Source organism: Enhydra lutris, unplaced genomic scaffold (genome assembly GCF_002288905.1).
Source record: "Enhydra lutris kenyoni isolate GAN:26980312 unplaced genomic scaffold, ASM228890v2 scaffoldscaffold21, whole genome shotgun sequence".
Taxonomy (NCBI): domain Eukaryota; kingdom Metazoa; phylum Chordata; class Mammalia; order Carnivora; family Mustelidae; genus Enhydra; species Enhydra lutris.
Window position 1 is genome coordinate 12736640 of NW_019154105.1, and position 20793 is coordinate 12757432.

A 20793-nucleotide genomic window follows, 5' to 3' on the forward strand; every position below is an offset into this window, starting at 1 on the left:
ATTTCTGTCCCTCTGTGAATTGAATGATAGAAGGTGACTCTATTATGAGCAACATCCTTGTAGATTACAGATTCACAAACTTTTTCAGAAAATTGTCAATAAACTAATGTTCATCCTTAATTTTCTTATTTTCTGTTAATAGTCCCCAATAATATTTTCCAACAACTACACATGCCATATAATTCTAGCAACTGAGAAATATTGACACTTAGTGGCCTGTTTGAGTCCATTGAGCAAAGTAAAATATTGACTACACACAAGTTGTTAATTTGGTTGAGGTATATGAAATCATTGGTGTTTGACCATTTTTGGCTTCTAGAATGGTAATTTCAAGTTTGTTAATCTAATAATTTTTTTAAAGATTTTATTTATTTGTTTGAGAGAGAGAGTCAGAGGGAGAGCATGAGCAGAAGGGAGAGGCAGAGACAGAAGTAGACTCCCCACTAAGCAGAGAGCCAGATGCAGGGCTTGATTCCAGGACCCTGGGATCATGACTGGAACTGAAAGCAGATGCTTAACTGACTGAGCCACTGAGGTGCCCTCAATCTAATTAAAAAAAAAAAAAATAGGACTAAAATGTGGAAGAGTCAGTTCTCCTCTCTAGACACTAACTTCCCGATGAGGGGTTATGTCCCATCACCTGCATTATCACATATGGGAATTGGTTAGAAATGCAGATTCTTAGGCCCAATTTAGACCCAATGTTTAATATTTCAGTAAATTAAAAACTTTACTTGAGATTATGTATATTTCCAGGGACCTACCTGCATTGCAGTTCACTCTGGCCATTCATGTCAAGGCTCTTCACTGAAAGGGAGCTAAGTAAAGAGGGAGAAAGGCAAAACCTCCCTAGCCCCTCACTTTGGTGCTAATTCCCAGAAGGTACTGACCATTCAGGCTGCCCTTCATCTCTTTTTGTATCACTGGCCGTTCCTTAGCCTTGTCAATCCAACCAAATCCTTGGGACAGCTGGGATGTTCTTTTGAAATTTACCAGTAGTTTTTTCCATAATTATTATGTATGTGAGACATCTCCTACAGCTTTGGTGAATGGGTTTGGTTTTTCCCACTCCAAGAAGTGGTATATAAAGAAGGTTTGTGCTTTGAGAATTAAACTTTGACTTGAAACCCAGTTCTGTCTTTTCTGGCTATGTCATGTTAGGGATGGGCAATTTATTTACATTTCTGACACTGTAGTCTTTATCTGTTAAATATGGACAATACTGCCTTCCCATGGGAGTTATGGTAAATTAAATGAGATACATGAATATGCTTGGGACACAGGTGCCCACTGTTAGTTTCCTTTTCCTCTGGGATTCAAGTGAAGAAGGAAAGAATGAGAAGCAAGAGAGAAGAAGAGGAAAGAAATTGAGATTAGGTGAAGCACACTCCATTATCCTACAATAACCACACACACAACTCTCTTGATCACCATAATATTCCTAATACTCAACACAGAGTATTGAGTATTAGTTTCTTTCATAAAAAAGGTAGTTAACATTAATATTTGTTGAATGAATGAATCTTCTTAGGGCTCATACTTGTTTCATGTATAGATGTGTAGATGGATGCTATATTAATTTTCAGTGGGCCAAAAATGTGGGCTGTCTAACTGGATGCAGAAAATGTACACAATGGCAAGGCAAGACAATCTCTGTGGCTGGTGGGAGAAAATAAGTGGAGTGACAAGGGAGCCAAGGTGAAACCAAGTATCCCTGGAAGGTTATGCCAAATGGCAGCTCTAGTTCCCTAGCTGAACTTCAAACATTTTCATCCTTACCCTCATCTTCTTTACCCCAAATAAATTTTCCTACACTATAGTCCTTGTGGCCAAAATTGATATGTAATTTTACTGAGTTGGGAGAAATCTACTTTTGGAATATAAAAGTGCATTTACTCTTGGGAAACTTCCAAGTCCATTCTTGTTTTTATGCTCAGATGGTGTGACTTGCTGCCTCTCTTGGCTAATTCAGGAATGGATAATACCCAACTAATTAGCCCATAGGAACAGCAAGCATTTCTTATGGATTTTACACCTTAAATCTTATAATGATGAATGCTGTTGTCTTTTATTCTGAGATAACCATGAAGCTCAAGACAAGGTGATAAAGATGATGATCTGGTGTAGGGCCATTCTTTCTGGTCTCAGTCTTTCTAGCAATCACCAAACATGGAAATAATGATGCTTTACATACATCTGATAAACAGTATAATTTTTTTCCCTCTCCCTTCATAGATCAAAGGAAGACCTACAATTACTATAGCACATTGTCGTTTACAAGTAACAAACTCTATGGCGACTTTGGAAGAGAGGGTTCTAAAAACTTCACAGAAATGAGCCAGAAAATTGAGTCGATGGTAAGCACTTTTTTCCTCCATTTCTAGGGCATTTGTTATCACTTTATATCCATTTTTTTGGGTACCTAGTTTCCATAATATCCATTCAACTGATCTTGCTTATCTTTGAAAAATGGGAAGCAGCCCTGCCAGAAAGAAGTAAAACAAAACTGACAATACATGACTTGGGAGAGTATGTCTTGCAGGGCTGATGCAAGTGACCTGAGCCCTTTCTTCATGTCCCTCCCACTCACTCTTCCATAGCTAGTGCTACAGTCTTAATCAACAGAGTCCAGAAATTCTGGGAATGTGAGGGTGACCCAAAATATGACTGCTGTATCCTATAGAAGACACCATGAGCAAAAGACCATAAGATTGAAACTATTCAGACACACACCTGAATAGTATTTTTATATTTGCAAATATCTGACCTTGGACTACTTTTGGGTACATAAGTTTATAGGAGACACATTGACGCTCATCTTTTACTTATTTTTTTTTAAAAGATTTTATTTATTTATTTGACAGATAGAGATCACAAGTAGGCAGAGAGGCAGGTAGAGAGAGTGAGGGGGAAGCAGCTCCTTGCTGAGCAGAGAGCCTGATCTGGGGCTCAATCCCAGGATCCTGGGATCATGACCTGAGCAGAAGGCAGAGGCTTTAACCCACTGAGCCACCAAGGTGCCCCTGGATGCTCATCTTTTAAAGGCTTCAACATTCATCCTCAGAAATGAATCAAATGTTTTTAAAAGTGGAAAAATTATCAGTATAGACCAGGAGAGCAAGAGCCTGGTTTCTAGTCATTGTCAGATTACTTAGTCTCTTGGTCTCACACACTGAGACCAAGAAATACTTCACATGTTTACCTTGACTCCTAACTTAAAAATTTAAGTTGGTTAGAATTCTTAATTATAGTAGTAAGAAATATCTCCACAAGATGCATTTTTCTACCTTATTGAAGTAAACCTAACAGAACATATTAGGTAGACTGAGTATCCTAGTTCACATGGGCCTTTCTAAGAGCATTTTTAATACTGAGTTGGAAGCAGGTTATGCTAGGATATTTGGCAAATTTTTCACTAGTTTGAAGAACCGTGTGACACTGTCACACACTCATATCTGTGACCCAACCATCAGTTGGCAGAATTGCTTCGTTTCCTTTCTTTACTTACAGTGGAAGTCTCTTCTCAGGGTATGAACAGTTGCCCTTCCTTTAAAAAAAAAAAAGTATGTTTATTCTTTTTAGTATCTTTCTGAGTGTAGATGTCACTCTTGGCCCCACTACTTTGTCTCCCCAATACTATAACTTCTAACGCAGAGTTCGTTTGAAATCACTGAGTAGAATACCAGAAAAGATTCTTCAAGTTGAGGGCATTGTGAAATGTTGATTAATGCTTTCTGTTTTGCTTTGTTTTGTTTTTAAATTTTCCTTAGAGCTGTAAATTGACTTGCAGAAATTATTCTCACTGACATATTTTGAACATTTTTGGAACAGGTGAAAGATGCATTTCATAAATCTCCTTTGAGGGAAGAATTTATCAAGTCTCACGTTATCAGGTTCAGGTATGTAGAACTAAAATGCTGACTTCTGAATATAATTTAAAACTAAAGCTGTGAACTTGGTCAGTAATAAGTACTGTTTGAAATGTTAGTGATATCATATAATTCAATTAAACCAACATTCATTTGACAACTGTTCTAGGTCACAGGTTACAATTTGCTTTATATAATCTCTAAACCTATAAGAAAGCATTTGTGTGGTGAATAATTTCAAGAGACAGAGGTGTTATTGGTGGCTATATGATCGAATAATTTTTTTGGAAACTAATTAGCATAAATAGGGACCTAAGCCATATCCCTTAGTTTAGTAGCCAATCGTCCTCTATGTAAAATAGTGTAGTAGATGAGGTGTTCTTAACCTCTTGTTTCTCCATTTTCTTCTCTACCCCTTTCTGCTCCAAATATTTACCTAAGAAAATCTGATCTGATAGTCAACCATCAATAAATAGAACTTCAGAGCACACCATTTTAAGAAAAATACTATATTAGGATCTTAAATAATATATTGTCTAAATACAAATTATTTGAATTTCTCAAAAATAGAATGAAAGCTGTTTCCAGTATTATTTCAATGACAAAAACTCCAAGAGTTCCTTCTCAGTCTATCACTTAGCTGACATCTATTCTCCTGCATTTGAAATATTATTCTCTCTTAGATCTGTATCTACTTCTTCCAGCCTTAAAATTTCAATCTCTCAAGGGGTCTTCATGCACCCACTTCATATGCTTTTGAAATCTAAATTTCTATTTCCAATCCAACTGTTTTTCTGACTTCTAGAACTACATACCTGCCTATGCACATCTCCACGTGGAAATTCCACAGAAAATTCTCTAACTCAAGTAAAACCCAATTACACTAATGGGAAACATGGATATCAATCTACATTCTTCCATTTCCTGGGCCCCTCACACTTTATGAATAACTAAGTTCTACAGGTTTTTACCTTCCAAATCACTTTCCAATTTGTTTACTTCTTCCTCCTAATACTCTTCTTACTCATTAGTATTTCTTCTGAAATCAATAAGAAGAAATGCAAGTTTGTAGGGAAGATGACATCAGTATTAAAGATGTTGAGCTGAGATACTAGGGGACCACATGAACCTGAAATAGGGTCTCACTCAGCAGAAGAAAAGGGAACTGAGTTGAAGGTATGCCTTGTTCATTATCAACTAAGAGTACTGGAACATGTGGATGTAAGCGGAATTTCTCAGAAAAAGGGTAATGCAAGGAAAAAATGATGATGAAGAAAGCCTGAAGAAAACAATAGTTAAGGAGATGGGGAAAAAATAGGATCCTAGGTAATATACAGGGAAGGAGAAGGAAGGAAAAAAAAAAAAGAAATCGTGAGAAAGGCACCACTGACATGAAAGATAAAAATTTACAGCATTGCAAAATACTCCCAAGAAACCAAGTAATATGACTGGAAAGAATTCATTGGATATGTCAATAAGGAAGTCAATTAGTGTAGAGAAAAGGCTCAGTAGAATGGAAAGGGAGGAAGCAGAATGCAAGAAAGTAAATATGAGGCAGAGTGTAATTTATCCTTTCAAGAAGGTTTGCTGTGATAAGAAGGTGAGAGATAAATTGAATATCTGGGGTAGAGGGTTTTGTTTGTTTTGTTTCTATTAGTCAGCCAGTATAGGAATAGTCTAAGAGAAAGAAGACAGAATAAATAACTATTGTACAGATTTGCTCAGTGAGTGAAAGGAGGTGAGAAACACAAGACATCTTCTCAACAACTCGTTATATAGTATTTCACTACAAATAATGTCAGGGGTTCAGCCAATGTCCTTTTGATGGACACTTGGGTTTTACATATTTTTTCTGATTTAAAAACAAGATTATGATAAACATATGTATAAATCTCTTTGTACACACAAGAGTATATTTGAAAAGAGTGCTGTATCAGAGAGAATGGATCATCAAATGTATAACTGATAAACAAAATGGACCTCTAAAAATGAGGATCTAATTTATATTCCCATTTACAGTTTATATAAGGAGTCAATACATTGTATAGTAAGGAGTAAGACTCTCTGAGAACTGATTGCATGTGAAGAAAAAGGGGTAGAGTAGCTGACTAAGAATGAGAAAGAGAAGTCAAGGATGATTCCAAGAAGTAATTCATTCTAAAAACATTAAGGTTGATTAATGCTCTATCTTGAAAATATAATTAGGTGAAGTCAAGACAATTTGGTTAAGCATTCTAATATCCTTAGGTTTAGAAGTTGTTTAGGAGAGCATGACATTGCTTAAGAGATATGATTGGATTTAAGCCACAGGGAATTAAACCTGAAAACCAAAGCCAGAGTTGACTCCGTATTGACCATACACTATATCTGATAGCATTAAATGATTGACAAGAGTGTGTCTTTTTATATTAACAACTAGATATTTTGGTGTTAGGGAGACTGTGAGTGTACTAGCTTACTATCAGGGCGGCTGATTTGGAAGTTTCATATGTGGTAAACAATAGGAATATAGAAGAAAATAAATTGGATCTTTTATTTTGATTTTTAAAAATAATTTTACATCTTTTAAAAAATAAATTTATTTGTTTGTTTGTTTGTTTATTTGAAAGAGGGAGCACAAGCAGACAGAGCAGCAGACTGAGGGAGAGGGAGAAGCAGACTCCCCACTGAGCAAGGATCCCCTCCCCCAATGTGGGGAATCAATCCTGGGACCCTGGGATCTTGACCTGAGCCGAAGGCAGATGCTTAACCAACTGAGCCACCCAGACACCCCAAATTGGATCTTTTAAATTATGTTACAAGTTTGTTTTTTGTGCATGTTTCAAATGGATGATCAAGAAAAAAATAGATTGTGATATTACCGTAAATCTAATTCCAAACTATATCTTTTAAAGCCATATATATATTTTTTTTATCTTATTGGTCCACAGTCAAGAGGAACATGGAGTGTTGGCTCATATGCTGTTGATTTTTAAATTTCGCTCTACTGAGGATCCTGAAGCCATTGACAAAGTTATCCAACAAGTTCTACCTGAAAAGCTACAAGATGCTGTAGGACCCCCTAAATTAGATCCTGAATCAGTTGAAATTAAAAGTAAGTTTATTTCTCTTATTTAGTTTAATTCTCTTACATAAAACAGCTCCATCTTAATTTTGGTCTTAGGCACTGATGGGGGGTTGGTAGAGAGGAGGGGAGGGGCAGAGGGAGAGAAAGAATCTCAAGCAGACTCTACAGCCAGCATGGAGACCTACATGGAGCTTATTCTCATGACTCAAGATTATGACTTGAGTCGAAATCAAGAGTCAGGAACTCAAATGACTGAGCCTCCCAGATGCCCCTTAGGCACTGATTTTTTAAAAATTGTTTTGGATGTCCTTCAATTATTGACTCTTGCCACCAACAGAACATTTCTTTGGGATTAAATTGGTCATAATGAATTATTTATTTTTTATATTACCCTAAACTTATGCCTCCTATGCAAGTCTGTCTTTACCTCTGGGCCTGGTTTCTTTTCCTGCATCGGACCTTACACTTCAGCTATAGCAGCCAATTATAAATGGAGAAAGTAGCTTTGTATATTCTTCTCCTTCATCTTATTGTTTCCATTTTATGATCTGAGAGTATGATGTGTGGAAAGGTTCATGCTATCCACATATTTGTTTTCAAGTTTCATTGATAAACCTTGTTACATTTTCTTCCCTTAGTCCATTCACCAATGAAAAATTTATAATTTATTTATACTTATTTTATTCATACTTAGTTTACAACTAATTTAAATAGTTTGAGTTTTTTGTTGTTGTTGGGTATTGGAGAACAAAATAAGCAAGGATAGATCCTCATTACTAGAAAGTAAGAAACACAGAAGATCCTCAATAGAAGTAAAAGTTTGGTTAAGAGTCAAGTTGTGTCCTATAGAACAACGCTATAGAAATATCGTGTGGGCTAACCATAGGATCTGAAATATTCCAGTAGCCCATTGAAAAAGCAAAACTAAACATATGAGATTCATTTAAATAATGTGACACTTACCCCAATATATCAAAGTACTATTATTTCAACAAGTAGTCAACAGAAAAAATATCCCTAAGACATTTTATATTTTTTTTGTACTAAGGCTTTGAAATCTAGTGTGTACTTTATATTTATAGCACATTTCAGTTTAGACTAGCCGCATTTCAAGAACTCAGTAGGCACATGTGACTAGTGGACACAGTATTGGACATGGAACAAGTAGAAAGTATGAACATAGTGTGCTAGCATAAAAGCTGATAGATCTAACCTGAGGCCTGACCTGATGATCACCTACCCTGCTTGCTTAGAAAGGAAGGCTTGAGTAATTAGAACTAGCTAGTGCAAAATGTTGGACTTTTCAAAAAGCAACAAAAATGTATTGTTAAGTGTATTAAAATATGACTTTTCTTTTTTCTACAGTCTCTCTGGACTTGTCATGGTATTTTTTGTTTGTTAATCAATGCCATTCTAAATGAAAAAATTAAAATTTTAAAATACTAGCAATAGTTATATTATCCATCTTCATACTGTAAAATATCAATTCATACTGTAAAATATCAATTTCAAATATAAATGCAAAAGCATTTAAGTATGTGTACAACTGTGTTTCATAGTTCACACATGCATGAATTTGACTCTTCCCAGAACCATGGAAACACTATACAAGGCTAGTTTGACAATTTTTATTTCCTTTGTTGTTAATGTGCACATTTTACCATTGCTCTCTACCTTTAGCTTAAGCAAGAAAAAACTGGAAAGTCCTTCTGTGTCATTATTTTCAGCAGAAGCTATTGGCTAATATAAAGAAGAAATGGGAGCAAAAAAGGTTATAATAGGGTCCTTGGGTGGTTTGTGTTTAGTAGAATGCTATTGCCTTCTTTCTGAGTTCTAAGGAAGCTCTGCTTCAAACAGAAAACATGGCCTCTTGGGACAGTCAGTGCTCCCTGGTTCCTTAGTGGTAGATATCCACACTTATCTTGTATTTTGAATTTGCTGAACATTGTGGATCCACTGGAATTCTTGAGTTCGTAGGGTATCACAAATAATGTATGCAAATGGGGTGCCAAGAATCTAGGGACACATTTGTTGTGTGTATCTCCTCTGCTCATGCCATCCATGACCCATTATTCGATCAGACTTCATTTTTAAAGTACGTTACAAAATATTAAAAATATATAAAAAATAAGAAAATATCAAGAACTTCAAGACAGTGAGCATTAAACCAAGTACAAAATCATGCTGAGTCCAGGACCCGATATAGATATACACCCATTAAGCTGGCTCTGTTAGTAGTACCAACATGCAAATCCAGAACTAGGAAGAGGGTGAGATAGAGAAGAACAGGTTATTTGAAATGGAGAGATCAGTGATGATAGTATTTAATATTTACTGAGAAAAATGACCACTTCCTTATTTGAGCCATTTCCCCCAAAAGTAGCCAGAATGGAGAAGGTCAAAAAGAAGCATTTCTAGACTATAGACTTCTAGCATATCAATACTATTAAATACTAAAAGAATAATTAACATTGAAATTTCTGTATTTAGAACTCCTATTCTGGCATATTCAAAGAGAACACTTTCAGTCTTTGGAAATCTATTGAATAAGGACATTAAATGCTTAGAATTTTTTTTTTTGTTTTTTGGTTTTGTTTTTTTAAAGATTTCATTTCTTTATTTAACAGAGATAGAGTATGAGAGCACAAGCAGGATGAGCAGCAGAGGGAGAGGGAAAAGCAGGCTCCCTGCTGAGCAAGGAGCCCAATATGGGACTTGATCCCAGGACCCTGGGATCGTGACCTGAGCTGATTACAGCTGCTTAACTGACAGCTTCACTTACCCAGGCACCCAAATCTTTAAAGATTTATATTTCTGTTAGTTGGCTTAGTGTTTGCATAGGATTGGGGCCTGATTGTTGAAAAGTCAATAAGCTAAGGAGCCGTGGGGTAGAATTGCAAAGAGGCCAAAATTGTCTTTCTAAATTTCAGCAGAAAGAAAAATTTTTAGAAAGGTATAACATTATTTTTAAATGAGGAACAGATTTATGGACCTGGAGCTCATATATGTTATACAATGAGACTATTCCTATGAATTTAGTAAAAGAAAAAACTTGAAGTAATAGTAAAAATATCGTTGCATTTCGGGAATCAATACTATGATTTAGAATAGCGTTTCCCCACAAAGAGAACATATTGCATCTTACTTTCTGGTATGAAACTGAGATTTCTGGGTTTCATCTCAAAACCAATTAATCAGAATTACTGGGAAGAGGAACAGGAATTGACAGGTTAAAGATGCTCCTTATGTGACTATTATCCATGCTAAAGTTTAAGATTAAGAAACACTGTTTGGACCTCCCTTTTCCCAAGGCAATGAACACGCTCTGTCTATGATATTCTAACAGTGTTGCTTTTTTTTTTTTTTAAACCTAGAGGTTCTGTCTTATAATGGAATTAATCAGCCTTTCCTATTTGAAGTACTCAGAGGCATTATGAAATTCTGATGTGCTGGCCCTGTTCTATTCACCATTTCTGTGTATTTCAGAAATCAACAAGACAGAAACAGACAACTTTCTAAACAATTGTAAGTGTAATATATTTATTAAAATTGCATTACCGGAATGTAAAAAGTTAACACTAGGTCATTTAGGCTTACTTTGTGTGATATTACAGGGTCAGAATAAAATTTGATTGGTCTGTGCAAAGCGCAGGATGCTTTATCTTATCATTAAGATACACTTTATTACTAAAGAACAAAAAAAATTGGAGAACTATGGAGTGGATATATAGCTGCCCAGCAGGTGTGTAGTGGAAATGAGTTGTACAGTTGTTTAAAAAGGGAGAAAAGACTCAATGTTCTAATAGCAGATATCTACAATACCCTCTCATAAACATTTTTTAAAGATTATATGAAAGTCATCTTTATGTTGATATTTTTTAGCTACAGGCAGAAACTTATTATTATTCTACACTAAATAAAATCTGCATGATGTCATTAATCTCATATTATGGAAATTTAAGCAATTATGGGGTTGGAGTATATATCAATAAAATTACTAAAGGCTCAGATAATATCTTCACCCATATTTTAAAGGTACTGACTCTAGGCCTAGTATTTCCCTTCCTCTACAGCAGAGTACCCCGCCATGATTTAGAGGATACATTTGATAATTATGGAATTAGTACATAACGTATTTATCTTAAAAGATGGAAGGAAATATGCTACTCACCAGCTTAGAATATTGGTTAATTCACAAACTTGATTGAACATGAGAAACAAGAATAATCCTGTTAACCTCAATGGTGTATATTCTTTCCACCAATATTTATTATGAAACTGTTGTGTGCTACTGGTATATTAGGCAAAAGGGATATAAAATGAATGAGATATAATCCTTGTCTAAAACAGCTCATACTCTAATGAGACTAGATGTATGAGACTAATGCATGAACACATAATTCTAAAGCAGTGGTTGTCAAACAGAAAATTTTGACCCCCACACGGTCATGCCTGGTTAACATTTTGGTTATCATGATCGCAGGGGGGATGCTACTGGCATCTAATATGTGTAGGCGAGGGGTTCTTCTGAATATCCTGTGAGGAACAGCACACCTGTCCACAACAAGGAATTATCCATCTCAAAATGTTAATAGTGTCAGTGTTGAGAAACCCTTTATAAACTTTATATAAATTATATATAAAATTATGTAATATATGTATATAGAGAGTTAATGTATATATAGTATATATGTATATGTAATTAGTGTACATATATAATAAAACCTGTTACACATTGTATGTTATTATATATAAATAATATATATAAGTAGTGTCTATATATAATACATATAACTAGTATATATATAATTAGTACTGGTAACTATATTAGCATATATACATGTATATAGAGACAGACATATGTAGCTATGTGTATAATTATACACACACACACACACACAGATGATGATGTTGATGATGAAGATGACAACAATGATGGAAGAATCAAAAGAGCCATAACTAATCCAGTTTGGGGGCAGAGGAATTGTTAGAGAAGACCTCCTAGAGGAGGTAAAGGTTGACTTAAATCTTACAAGATGAGTAATTGTTAAATTAATGAACCGCTCTACCTAAAGGAAAAGTAAGAAGAGAAAATGTTTGATACTGTTGGAGCACAAAGTACAAAAGAAATTTGAGATAGTGACACAATTTGATACTTAAAAGCACGGTTAAGTAAGGCCTCATCTCTCTTGGCAGGCTGCGGGACAAGGAGGAGTAAAACTGGGAGTCAGAGTCTGCGGATCGTTGGTGGGACACAGGTAGAAGAGGGCGAATGGCCGTGGCAAGCTAGCCTGCAATGGGATGGAATCCATCGCTGTGGGGCAACTTTAATTAATAGCACATGGCTTGTGAGTGCTGCTCACTGCTTTAGAACGTAAGTCCTGAATGACTGGCTTGTGAACGACTGGGGATAAGCAAAGTGCAGTGGGGCTTGCCAGGAAGGAACCACCTCAAGAAGTTGGAAAGAGATGAGTTTAATATAAAGATAAAATATATGTCACACAGAGGGGGCACTCATAATCCTTAGTAAGAGGTTTAATAGTCTGGAAATGGAGGGGCGCCTGGGTGGCTCAGTGGGTAAAGCCTCTGCCTTCGGCTCAGGTCATGATCTCAGGGTCCTGGGATCGAGCCCCACATCGGGCTCTCTGCTCAGCAGGTAGCCTGCTTCCCTTCCTCTCTCTCTGCCTGCCTCTCTGCCTACTTGTGATCTCTGTATGTCAAATAAATAAATAAAATCTTTAAAAAAAAATAGTCTGGAAATGGAAATGGCTTCGAAGTACATGTAGATAAAGTATCCATTGATAAATAAATAATAAGTTGTCAAAGGAAGCAAGAGTTTTAAAGAAATGTTAACGTCATCTTTTGACTTTGAGCTTGATGTCAAAGAGTTATATATATATCGTTGCTGTATATCTATGAGATACGGGTTTGGGGATACTCGGTTTCATCTCAGTGGGGAAATACCACCACGTGGCAAGAAAGAATTAAGTGTGAAGAAATTTGGTAGTAAATTATACAGCTGAGTAAGTTGACTAGTTGTAGGCCAAAGAATGGAGACCTTTCAACCCAATGCAAAATGCCTGGATATATAGGATGTATATAGGATACTATATAGGATAGTATATAGGATATATAGATATAGATATAGATATAGATATAGATATAGATAGGATATATATAGGATATATAGGATATATATATAGGATAGTAACACTTTGTTATATTTATGCATAGCTCTTTCAGTTTTCAGAGAAATGTGTGTTTGTGGGTAGGGAACATGGTGCATAAAATACATTTGGTTCTTTCATTCTGTACAAAATATGCTTCCTATATGTTTCTTGGGGTCACTGACTCCTAGAAATGTCAAAAAGCCCTACGATCTGGGCTGAACAACTCAGATGCAGAGTGGCATGTGTCTTCCAACAACCACACCACTGTGGCTTTTCTACCTGATGGTACTCCTGAGCCTGATTCTCAGATTAGAAAGAGTTTGTTTCTATACGTAGAAACTGTAATTTTAAAAAGAAAACTTATATTGACTCCAGCAGCTTAAATTATTATTAATATGTCATTACATTGGTAGTATGGTAAAGTGGAATTTATTCTTTGTACTTTTCCCTCAGGTATAAGGACCCAGACAGATGGACTGTTTCCTTTGGAGTAACAATAGATCCTCCAAAGATGAAACGAAGCCTTAGAAGAATATTTGTCCATGAAAAATATAAGTATCCATCACATGACTATGATATTTCAGTTGCAGAGCTTTCTAGCCCTGTTCCCTACACAAATGCAGTACATAGGATTTGTCTCCCTGATGCATCCCATGAGTTTCACCCAGGCAGTGAGATGTTTGTGACAGGATTTGGAGCACTGCAAAATGACGGTGAGCATTTGAAGAGAAGTCAAACCATAGTAACTCAATTTGGTATTCTAAGGCATTTAAAGAATGGAGTGTCATTATGCCAAAATATGTTGGCAGGTTGGTAATATGGACCTGGGCAACTCTGACCCTATTTGTGAACTAGATCATTTAGAAGACACACACATTCCTTCATTGCTATAGGTTATTATCAAGCGCCTCACTATTACTGTAGTAATGGTGCTTGGTAAGGTGTCCAATAAACATGGCTGAACTTTTTCTTTTTTTTCTTTTTAAAGAGAGATCACAAGTAGGCAGAGAGGCAGGCAGAGAGAGAGAGGGAAGCAGACTCCCTGTTCAGCAGAGAGCCCGATGTGGGGCTCGACCCCAGGACCCTGAGATCATGACCTGAGCTGAAGGCAGAGGCTTAACCCACTGAGCCACCCAGGCGCCACATGGCTGAACTTTTAATAGGGTATTAACCACGTAAGAGATTGGGTATCATTAATATACGCAATTGTGAAGATGAGAGAATCATAAGGTCACCATTCTCCCTATTGAAATAAGATTCCAAGTTTTGCCACGGGATGGAAGTCACTTGAACAACTTGAGATTCTCTTATAGGTACCTAATTTTTCATTTAAAGTAGTTAGGAAGTAATTCTTTCCCAAAATATGACTGTACCTGAAAAAAAAACATATTCTATATTGCCATCTCATCCAATAATTTTGATTTTCCTGAGGTTTATAGAATATATGTACATATACAAATATAAAGACTATTTTTTTCCCTTTAGGTAATAGTCAAAATCGTCTTTGGCAAGTACAGGTGGATCTCATAGACACTCAAACCTGTAACGAACCCCAATCTTATAATGGTGCCATAACTCCTAGAATGTTATGTGCTGGCTCCTTGAAAGGAAAAAGAGATGCGTGCCAGGTATGTGGTTTGACCTAGTAGTATGCTGCAGAATTTTTGTTCACTTTTTATTTTGAATTTATTAGAGAGCTATAGAAAGTATACAGAGGGATCTCCCATATACTTTGATTCATTTTCCCCAAATGTTATATCTCACATTCCTATAGTACAATATAAAATCTAGGAAATTGACATTGGTGCAATGTGTGCTTCTAGTTCAATGGCATTTTGTTACATATGCAGATCTGTGTAACCATCACTGCAGTTGAGAATTATTCCATCACCACAAAGATCTCCTTTATAGTAACACCTATTTCTCTATCACTTTCTTTTTTTCCCTAAATTTTTATTTAAATTCCAGTTAGTTAACATACAGTGTAATATTAGTTGCCAGTGTATAATGCAGTGATTCAGCACTTCCACACAACACCCCATGCTCATCACAAGTGCACTCCTTAATCTCCGTCACCTATTTCAACCATCCCCCCACCCAGCCCCCTCTGGTAACCATCAGTTTGTTCTTTATAGTTAAGAGTCTGTTTCTTGGTTTACCTCACATTCTCTTTTTTCCCCTTTGCTTGCTTTTTTTGTTTCTTAAATTCTGCATATGAGGAAATCATATGGCATTTATCTTTATCTGACTGACTTGTATCTCTTAGCATAATACTCCCTAGTTCCATCAGTGTCATTGCAAATGGCAGATTTCATTCTCTTTTGTGGCTAAGTAATATTCTATTACACACACACACACACACACACACACACACACACACACACTCCTACATCTTCTTTATCTATTCATCAGTTGATGGACATTTGGGCTGTTTCCATAATTTGGTTGTTGTATATAGTGCTGCTATAACATTGGGGTGCATGTATCCCTTTGAATTAGTATTTTTGTATTCTTTGGGTAAATACCTAGAAGAGCAATTGTTGGATCACAGGGTAATTTTATTTTTAACGTTTTGAGAAATCTCCCTACTGTTTTCCAGAGTGGCTGCACCAGTTTGCATTCCTACCAACAGTGAAAGAGTGTTTTTCCCCTTTCTCCACATCCTCGCCAGCACCTGCTATTTCTAGTATTATTGATTTTAGTCATTCTGACAAGTGTGAGGTGCTATCTCATTGTGGTTTTGATATGCATTTCCCTGATGATGAGTGATGCTGAGCATCTTTTCATATGTCTGTTATCCATCTGTATGTCCTCTTTGGAAAAATGTCCATTCATGTCTTCTGCACATTTTTTTTTAAAGATTTTATTTATTTATTTGACAGAGAGAGATCACAAGTAGGGAGAGGCAGGCAGAGAGAGAGAGCGAGAGAGAGAGAGGAGGAAGCAGGCTCCCCACCGGGCAGACAGCCCGATGTGGGGCTTGATCCCAGGACCCTGGGATCATGATCTGAGCTGAAGGCAGAGGCTTAACCCACTGAGCTACTCAGGCACCCCGTCTTCTGCACATTTTTAAATTGGATTTTTCATTTTTTGGGTGTTGAGTTTTATAAGTTCTTAATATATTTTGGATACTAACCCTTTATCAGATACGTAATTTGCAAAAATCTTTTCCATTCTGGAGGTTGCCTTGTAGTTTTGTTGATTGTTTCTTTCATTGTGCAGAAGCTTTTTAATTATGATGAAGTTGCTTTTGTTTCCCTTGCCTCTAGAGACATTATCTAGAAAGCAGTTGCTATGGCCAATGTAAATCCTGCATCACTCTTTCATCACTAACACCTACAAATCATGAATCTGTTTTCCATCTCTACAATTTTGTAATTTTGACAGTGTTATATAAATAGAATCATAATGTAGCTTTTTTTAAGAATTCCATTTGGATTTATCTATTAGTATTTTTGACTAGGCTATCTCTGTGGAAAAATTTTTGTGGTTCTCCTCAGTTGTATATACATAACTTATCACAGTTTACTGGTGTTGAGATTTTACTAGTTCAAGTGTAGTGTAGAATAGGAAACTTACTTCCCCTTAAGCCTCTTTATGTTTCCACATTTATAATGATAGTATTGATGTAAATTTTAATATTTCCTCTACATAACATTGAGAACAACATTAGATAATGTTTTTGCTTCAAGTTCCACTTTCCTTCAAGAGTTGAAGGAAAGTCTGTTTATTCATAATTTTGTTCTTTTTTCCTTCCTGGTTTTCCAAGATTTTTTTTTTAATTTTATTTTTTATAAACATATAATATCTTTTTATCCCCAGGGGTACAGGTCTGTGAATCGCCAGGTTTACACACTTCACAGCACTCACCATAGCACATACCCTCCCCAATGTCCATAATCCCACCCCCCCAACCCCCCTCCCCCCATTAACCCTCAGTTTGTTTTGTGAGATTAAGAGTCACTTATGGTTTGTCTCCCTCCCAATCCCATCTTGTTTCATTTATTCTTCTCCTACCCACTTAACCCCCCATGGTGCATCTCCTCTCCCTCATATCAGGGAGATCATATGATAGTTGTCTTTCTCCGATTGACTTATTTCGCTAAGCATGATACCCTCTAGTTCCATCCACGTCGTCGCAAATGGCAAGATTTCATTTCTTTGGATGGCTGCATAGTATTCCATTGTGTATATATACCACATCTTCTTTATCCATTCGTCTGTTGATGGACATCTAGGTTCTTTCCAAAGTTTGGCTATTGTAGACATTGCTGCTATAAACATTCGGGTGCACGTGCCCCTTCGGATCACTACGTTTGTATCTTTAGGGTAAATACCCAGCAGTGCAATTGCTGGGTCATAGGGTAGTTCTATTTTCAACATTTTGAGGAACCTCCATGCTGTTTTCCAGAGTGGTTGCACCAGCTTGCATTCCCACCAACAGTGTAGGAGGGTTCCCCTTTCTCCGCATCCTCGCCAGCATCTGTCATTTCCTGACTTGTTCATTTTAGCCATTCTGACTGGTGTGAGGTGGTATCTCATTGTGGTTTTGATTTGTATTTCCCTGATGCCGAGTGATGTGGAGCACTTTTTCATGTGTCTGTTGGCCATCTGGATGTCTTCTTTGCAGAAATGTCTGTTCATGTCCTCTGCCCATTTCTTGATTGGATTATTTGTTCTTTGCGTGTTGAGTTTGCTAAGTTCTTTATAGATTTTGGACACTAGCCCTTTATCCGATATGTCATTTGCAAATATCTTCTCCCATTCTGTCAGTTGTCTTTTGGTTTTGTTAACTGTTTCCTTTGCTGTGCAAAAGCTTTTGATCTTGATGAAATCCCAATAGTTCATTTTTGCCCTTGCTTCCCTTGCCTTTGGCGATGTTCCTAGGAAGATGTTGCTGCGGCTGAGGTCGAAGAGGTTGCTGCCTGTGTTCTCCTCAAGGATTTGGATGGATTCCTTTCTCACGTTGAGATCCTTCATCCATTTTGAGTCTATTTTCGTGTGTGGTGTAAGGAAATGATCCAATTTCATTTTTCTGCACGTGGCTGTCCAATTTTCCCAACACCATTTGTTGAAGAGGCTGTCTTTTTTCCATTGGATATTCTTTCCTGCTTTGTCGAAGATTAGTTGACCATAGAGTTGAGGGTCTATTTCTGGGCTCTCTATTCTGTTCCATTGATCTATGTGTCTGTTTTTGTGCCAGTACCATGCTGTCTTGATGATGACAGCTTTGTAATAGAGCTTGAAGTCCGGAATTGTGATGCCACCAACTTTGGCTTTCTTTTTCAATATTGCTTTGGCTATTCGAGGTCTTTTCTGGTTCCATATAAATTTTAGGATTATTTGTTCCATTTCTTTGAAAAAAATGGATGGTACTTTGATAGGAATTGCATTAAATGTGTAGATTGCTTTAGGTAGCATAGACATTTTCACAATATTTATTCTTCCAATCCAGGAGCATGGAACATTTTTCCATTTCTTTGTGTCTTCCTCAATTTCTTTCATGAGTACTTTATAGTTTTCTGTGTATAGATTCTTAGTCTCTTTGGTTAGATTTATTCCTAGGTATCTTATAGTTTTGGGTGCAATTATAAATGGGATGGACTCCTTAATTTCTCTTTCTTCTGTCTTGTTGTTGGTGTAGAGAAATGCAACTGATTTCTGGGCATTGATTTTATATCCTGACACTTTACTGAATTCCTCTACAAGTTCTAGCAGTTTTGGAGTGGAGTCTTTTGGGTTTTCCACATATAGTATCATATCACCTGCGAAGAGTGATAGTTTGACTTCTTCTTTGCCAATTTGGATGCCTTTAATTTCCTTTTGTTGTGTGATTGCTGAGGCTAGGACTTCTAGTACTATGTTGAATAGCAGTGGTGATAACGGACATCCCTGCCGTGTTCCCGACCTTAGCGGAAAAGCTTTCAGTTTTTCTCCATTGAGAATGATATTTGCGATGGGTTTTTCATAGATGGCTTTGATAATATTGAGGTAGGTGCCCTCTATCCCTACACTTTGAAGAGTTTTGATCAGGAAGGGATGCTGTACTTTGTCAAATGCTTTTTCAGCATCGATGGAGAGTATCATATGGTTCTTGTTCTTCTTTTATTAATGTGTTGTATCACATTGATTGATTTGCGGATGTTGAACCAACCTTGCAGCCCTGGAATAAATCCCACTTGCTCGTGGTGAATAATCCTTTTAATGCACTGTTGAATCCTATTGGCTAGTATTTGGGCGAGAATTTTTGCATCTGTGTTCATCAAGGATATTGGTCTGTAGTTCTCTTTTTTGATGGGATCCTTGTCTGGTTTTGGGATCAAGGTGATGCTGGCCTCATAAAATGAGTTTGGAAGTTTTCCTTCCATTTCTATTTTTTGGAACAGTTTCAGGAGAATAGGAATTAGTTCTTCTTTAAATGTTTGGTAGAATTCCCCCGGGAAGCCATCTGGCCCTGGGCTTTTGTTTGTTTGGAGATTTTTGATGACTGTTTCAATCTCCTTACTGGTTATGGGTCTGTTCAGGCTTTCTATTTCTTCCTGGTTCAGTTGTGGTAGTTTATATGTCTCTAGGAATGCATCCATTTCTTCCAGATTGTCAAGTTTGTTGGCGTAGAGTTGCTCATAGTATGTTCTTATAATTGTCTGTATTTCTCTGGTGTTTGTTGTGATCTCTCCTCTTTCATTCATGATTTTATTTATTTGGGTCCTTTCTCTTTTCTTTTTGATAAGTCTGGCCAGGGGTTGATCGATCTTATTAATTCTTTCAAAGAACCAGCTCCTAGTTTCGTTGATCTGTTCTATTGTTTTTTTGGTTTCTATTTCATTGATGTCTGCTCTGATCTTTATGATTTCTCTTCTCCTGCTGGGTTTAGGGTTTCTTTCTTGTTCTTTCTCTAGCTCTTTTAGGTGTAGGGTTAGGTTGTGTACCTGAGTCCTTTCTTGTTTCTTGAGAAAGGCTTGTACCGCTATATATTTTCCTCTCAGGACTGCCTTTGTTCTGTCCCACAGATTTTGAACCGTTGTGTTTTCATTATCATTTGTTTCCATGAATTTTTTCAATTCTTCTTTAATTTCCTGGTTGACCCATTCATTCTTTAGAAGGATGCTGTTTAGTCTCCATGTATTTGGGTTCTTTCCAAATTTCCTCTTGTGATTGAGTTCTAGCTTCAGAGCATTGTGGTCTGAAAATATGCAGGGAATGATTCCAATCTTTTGATAACGGTTGAGACCTGATTTAGGACCGAGAATATGATCTATTCTGGAGAATGTTCCATGTGCACTAGAGAAGAATGTGTATTCTGTTGCTTTGGGATGAAATGTTCTGAATATATCTGTGATGTCCATCTGGTCCAGTGTGTCATTTAAGGCCTTGATTTCCTTGTTGATCTTTTGCTTGGATGATCTGTCCATTTCAGTGAGGGGAGTGTTAAAGTCCCCTACGATTATTGTATTATTGCCGATGTGTTTCTTTGATTTTGTTATTAATTGGTTTATATAGTTGGCTGCTCCCATGTTAGGGGCATAGATATTTAAAATTGTTAGATCTTCTTGTTGGACAGTTCCTTTGAGTATGATATAGTGTCCTTCCTCATCTCTTATTATAGTCTTTGGCTTAAAATCTAATTGATCTGATATAAGGATTGCCACTCCTGCTTTTTTATGATGTCCATTAGCCTGGTAAATTC

General features: G+C 36.7%; 1 protein-coding gene across 1 annotated transcript in view; it reads left to right on the forward strand.

The window, feature by feature from the left end:
- The window catches only part of LOC111149345 (transmembrane protease serine 11E-like), a 53033-nt gene that overhangs the window by 18264 nt on the left and 13976 nt on the right, over window positions 1-20793 (forward strand). Inside the window, exons 3-9 of the mRNA XM_022506341.1 lie at window positions 2236-2357; window positions 3832-3899; window positions 6800-6963; window positions 10423-10461; window positions 12133-12310; window positions 13560-13819; window positions 14592-14734. Coding sequence (XP_022362049.1) covers window positions 2236-2357; window positions 3832-3899; window positions 6800-6963; window positions 10423-10461; window positions 12133-12310; window positions 13560-13819; window positions 14592-14734 — 974 coding nt within the window. The remainder of the gene's footprint in view (window positions 1-2235; window positions 2358-3831; window positions 3900-6799; window positions 6964-10422; window positions 10462-12132; window positions 12311-13559; window positions 13820-14591; window positions 14735-20793) is intronic.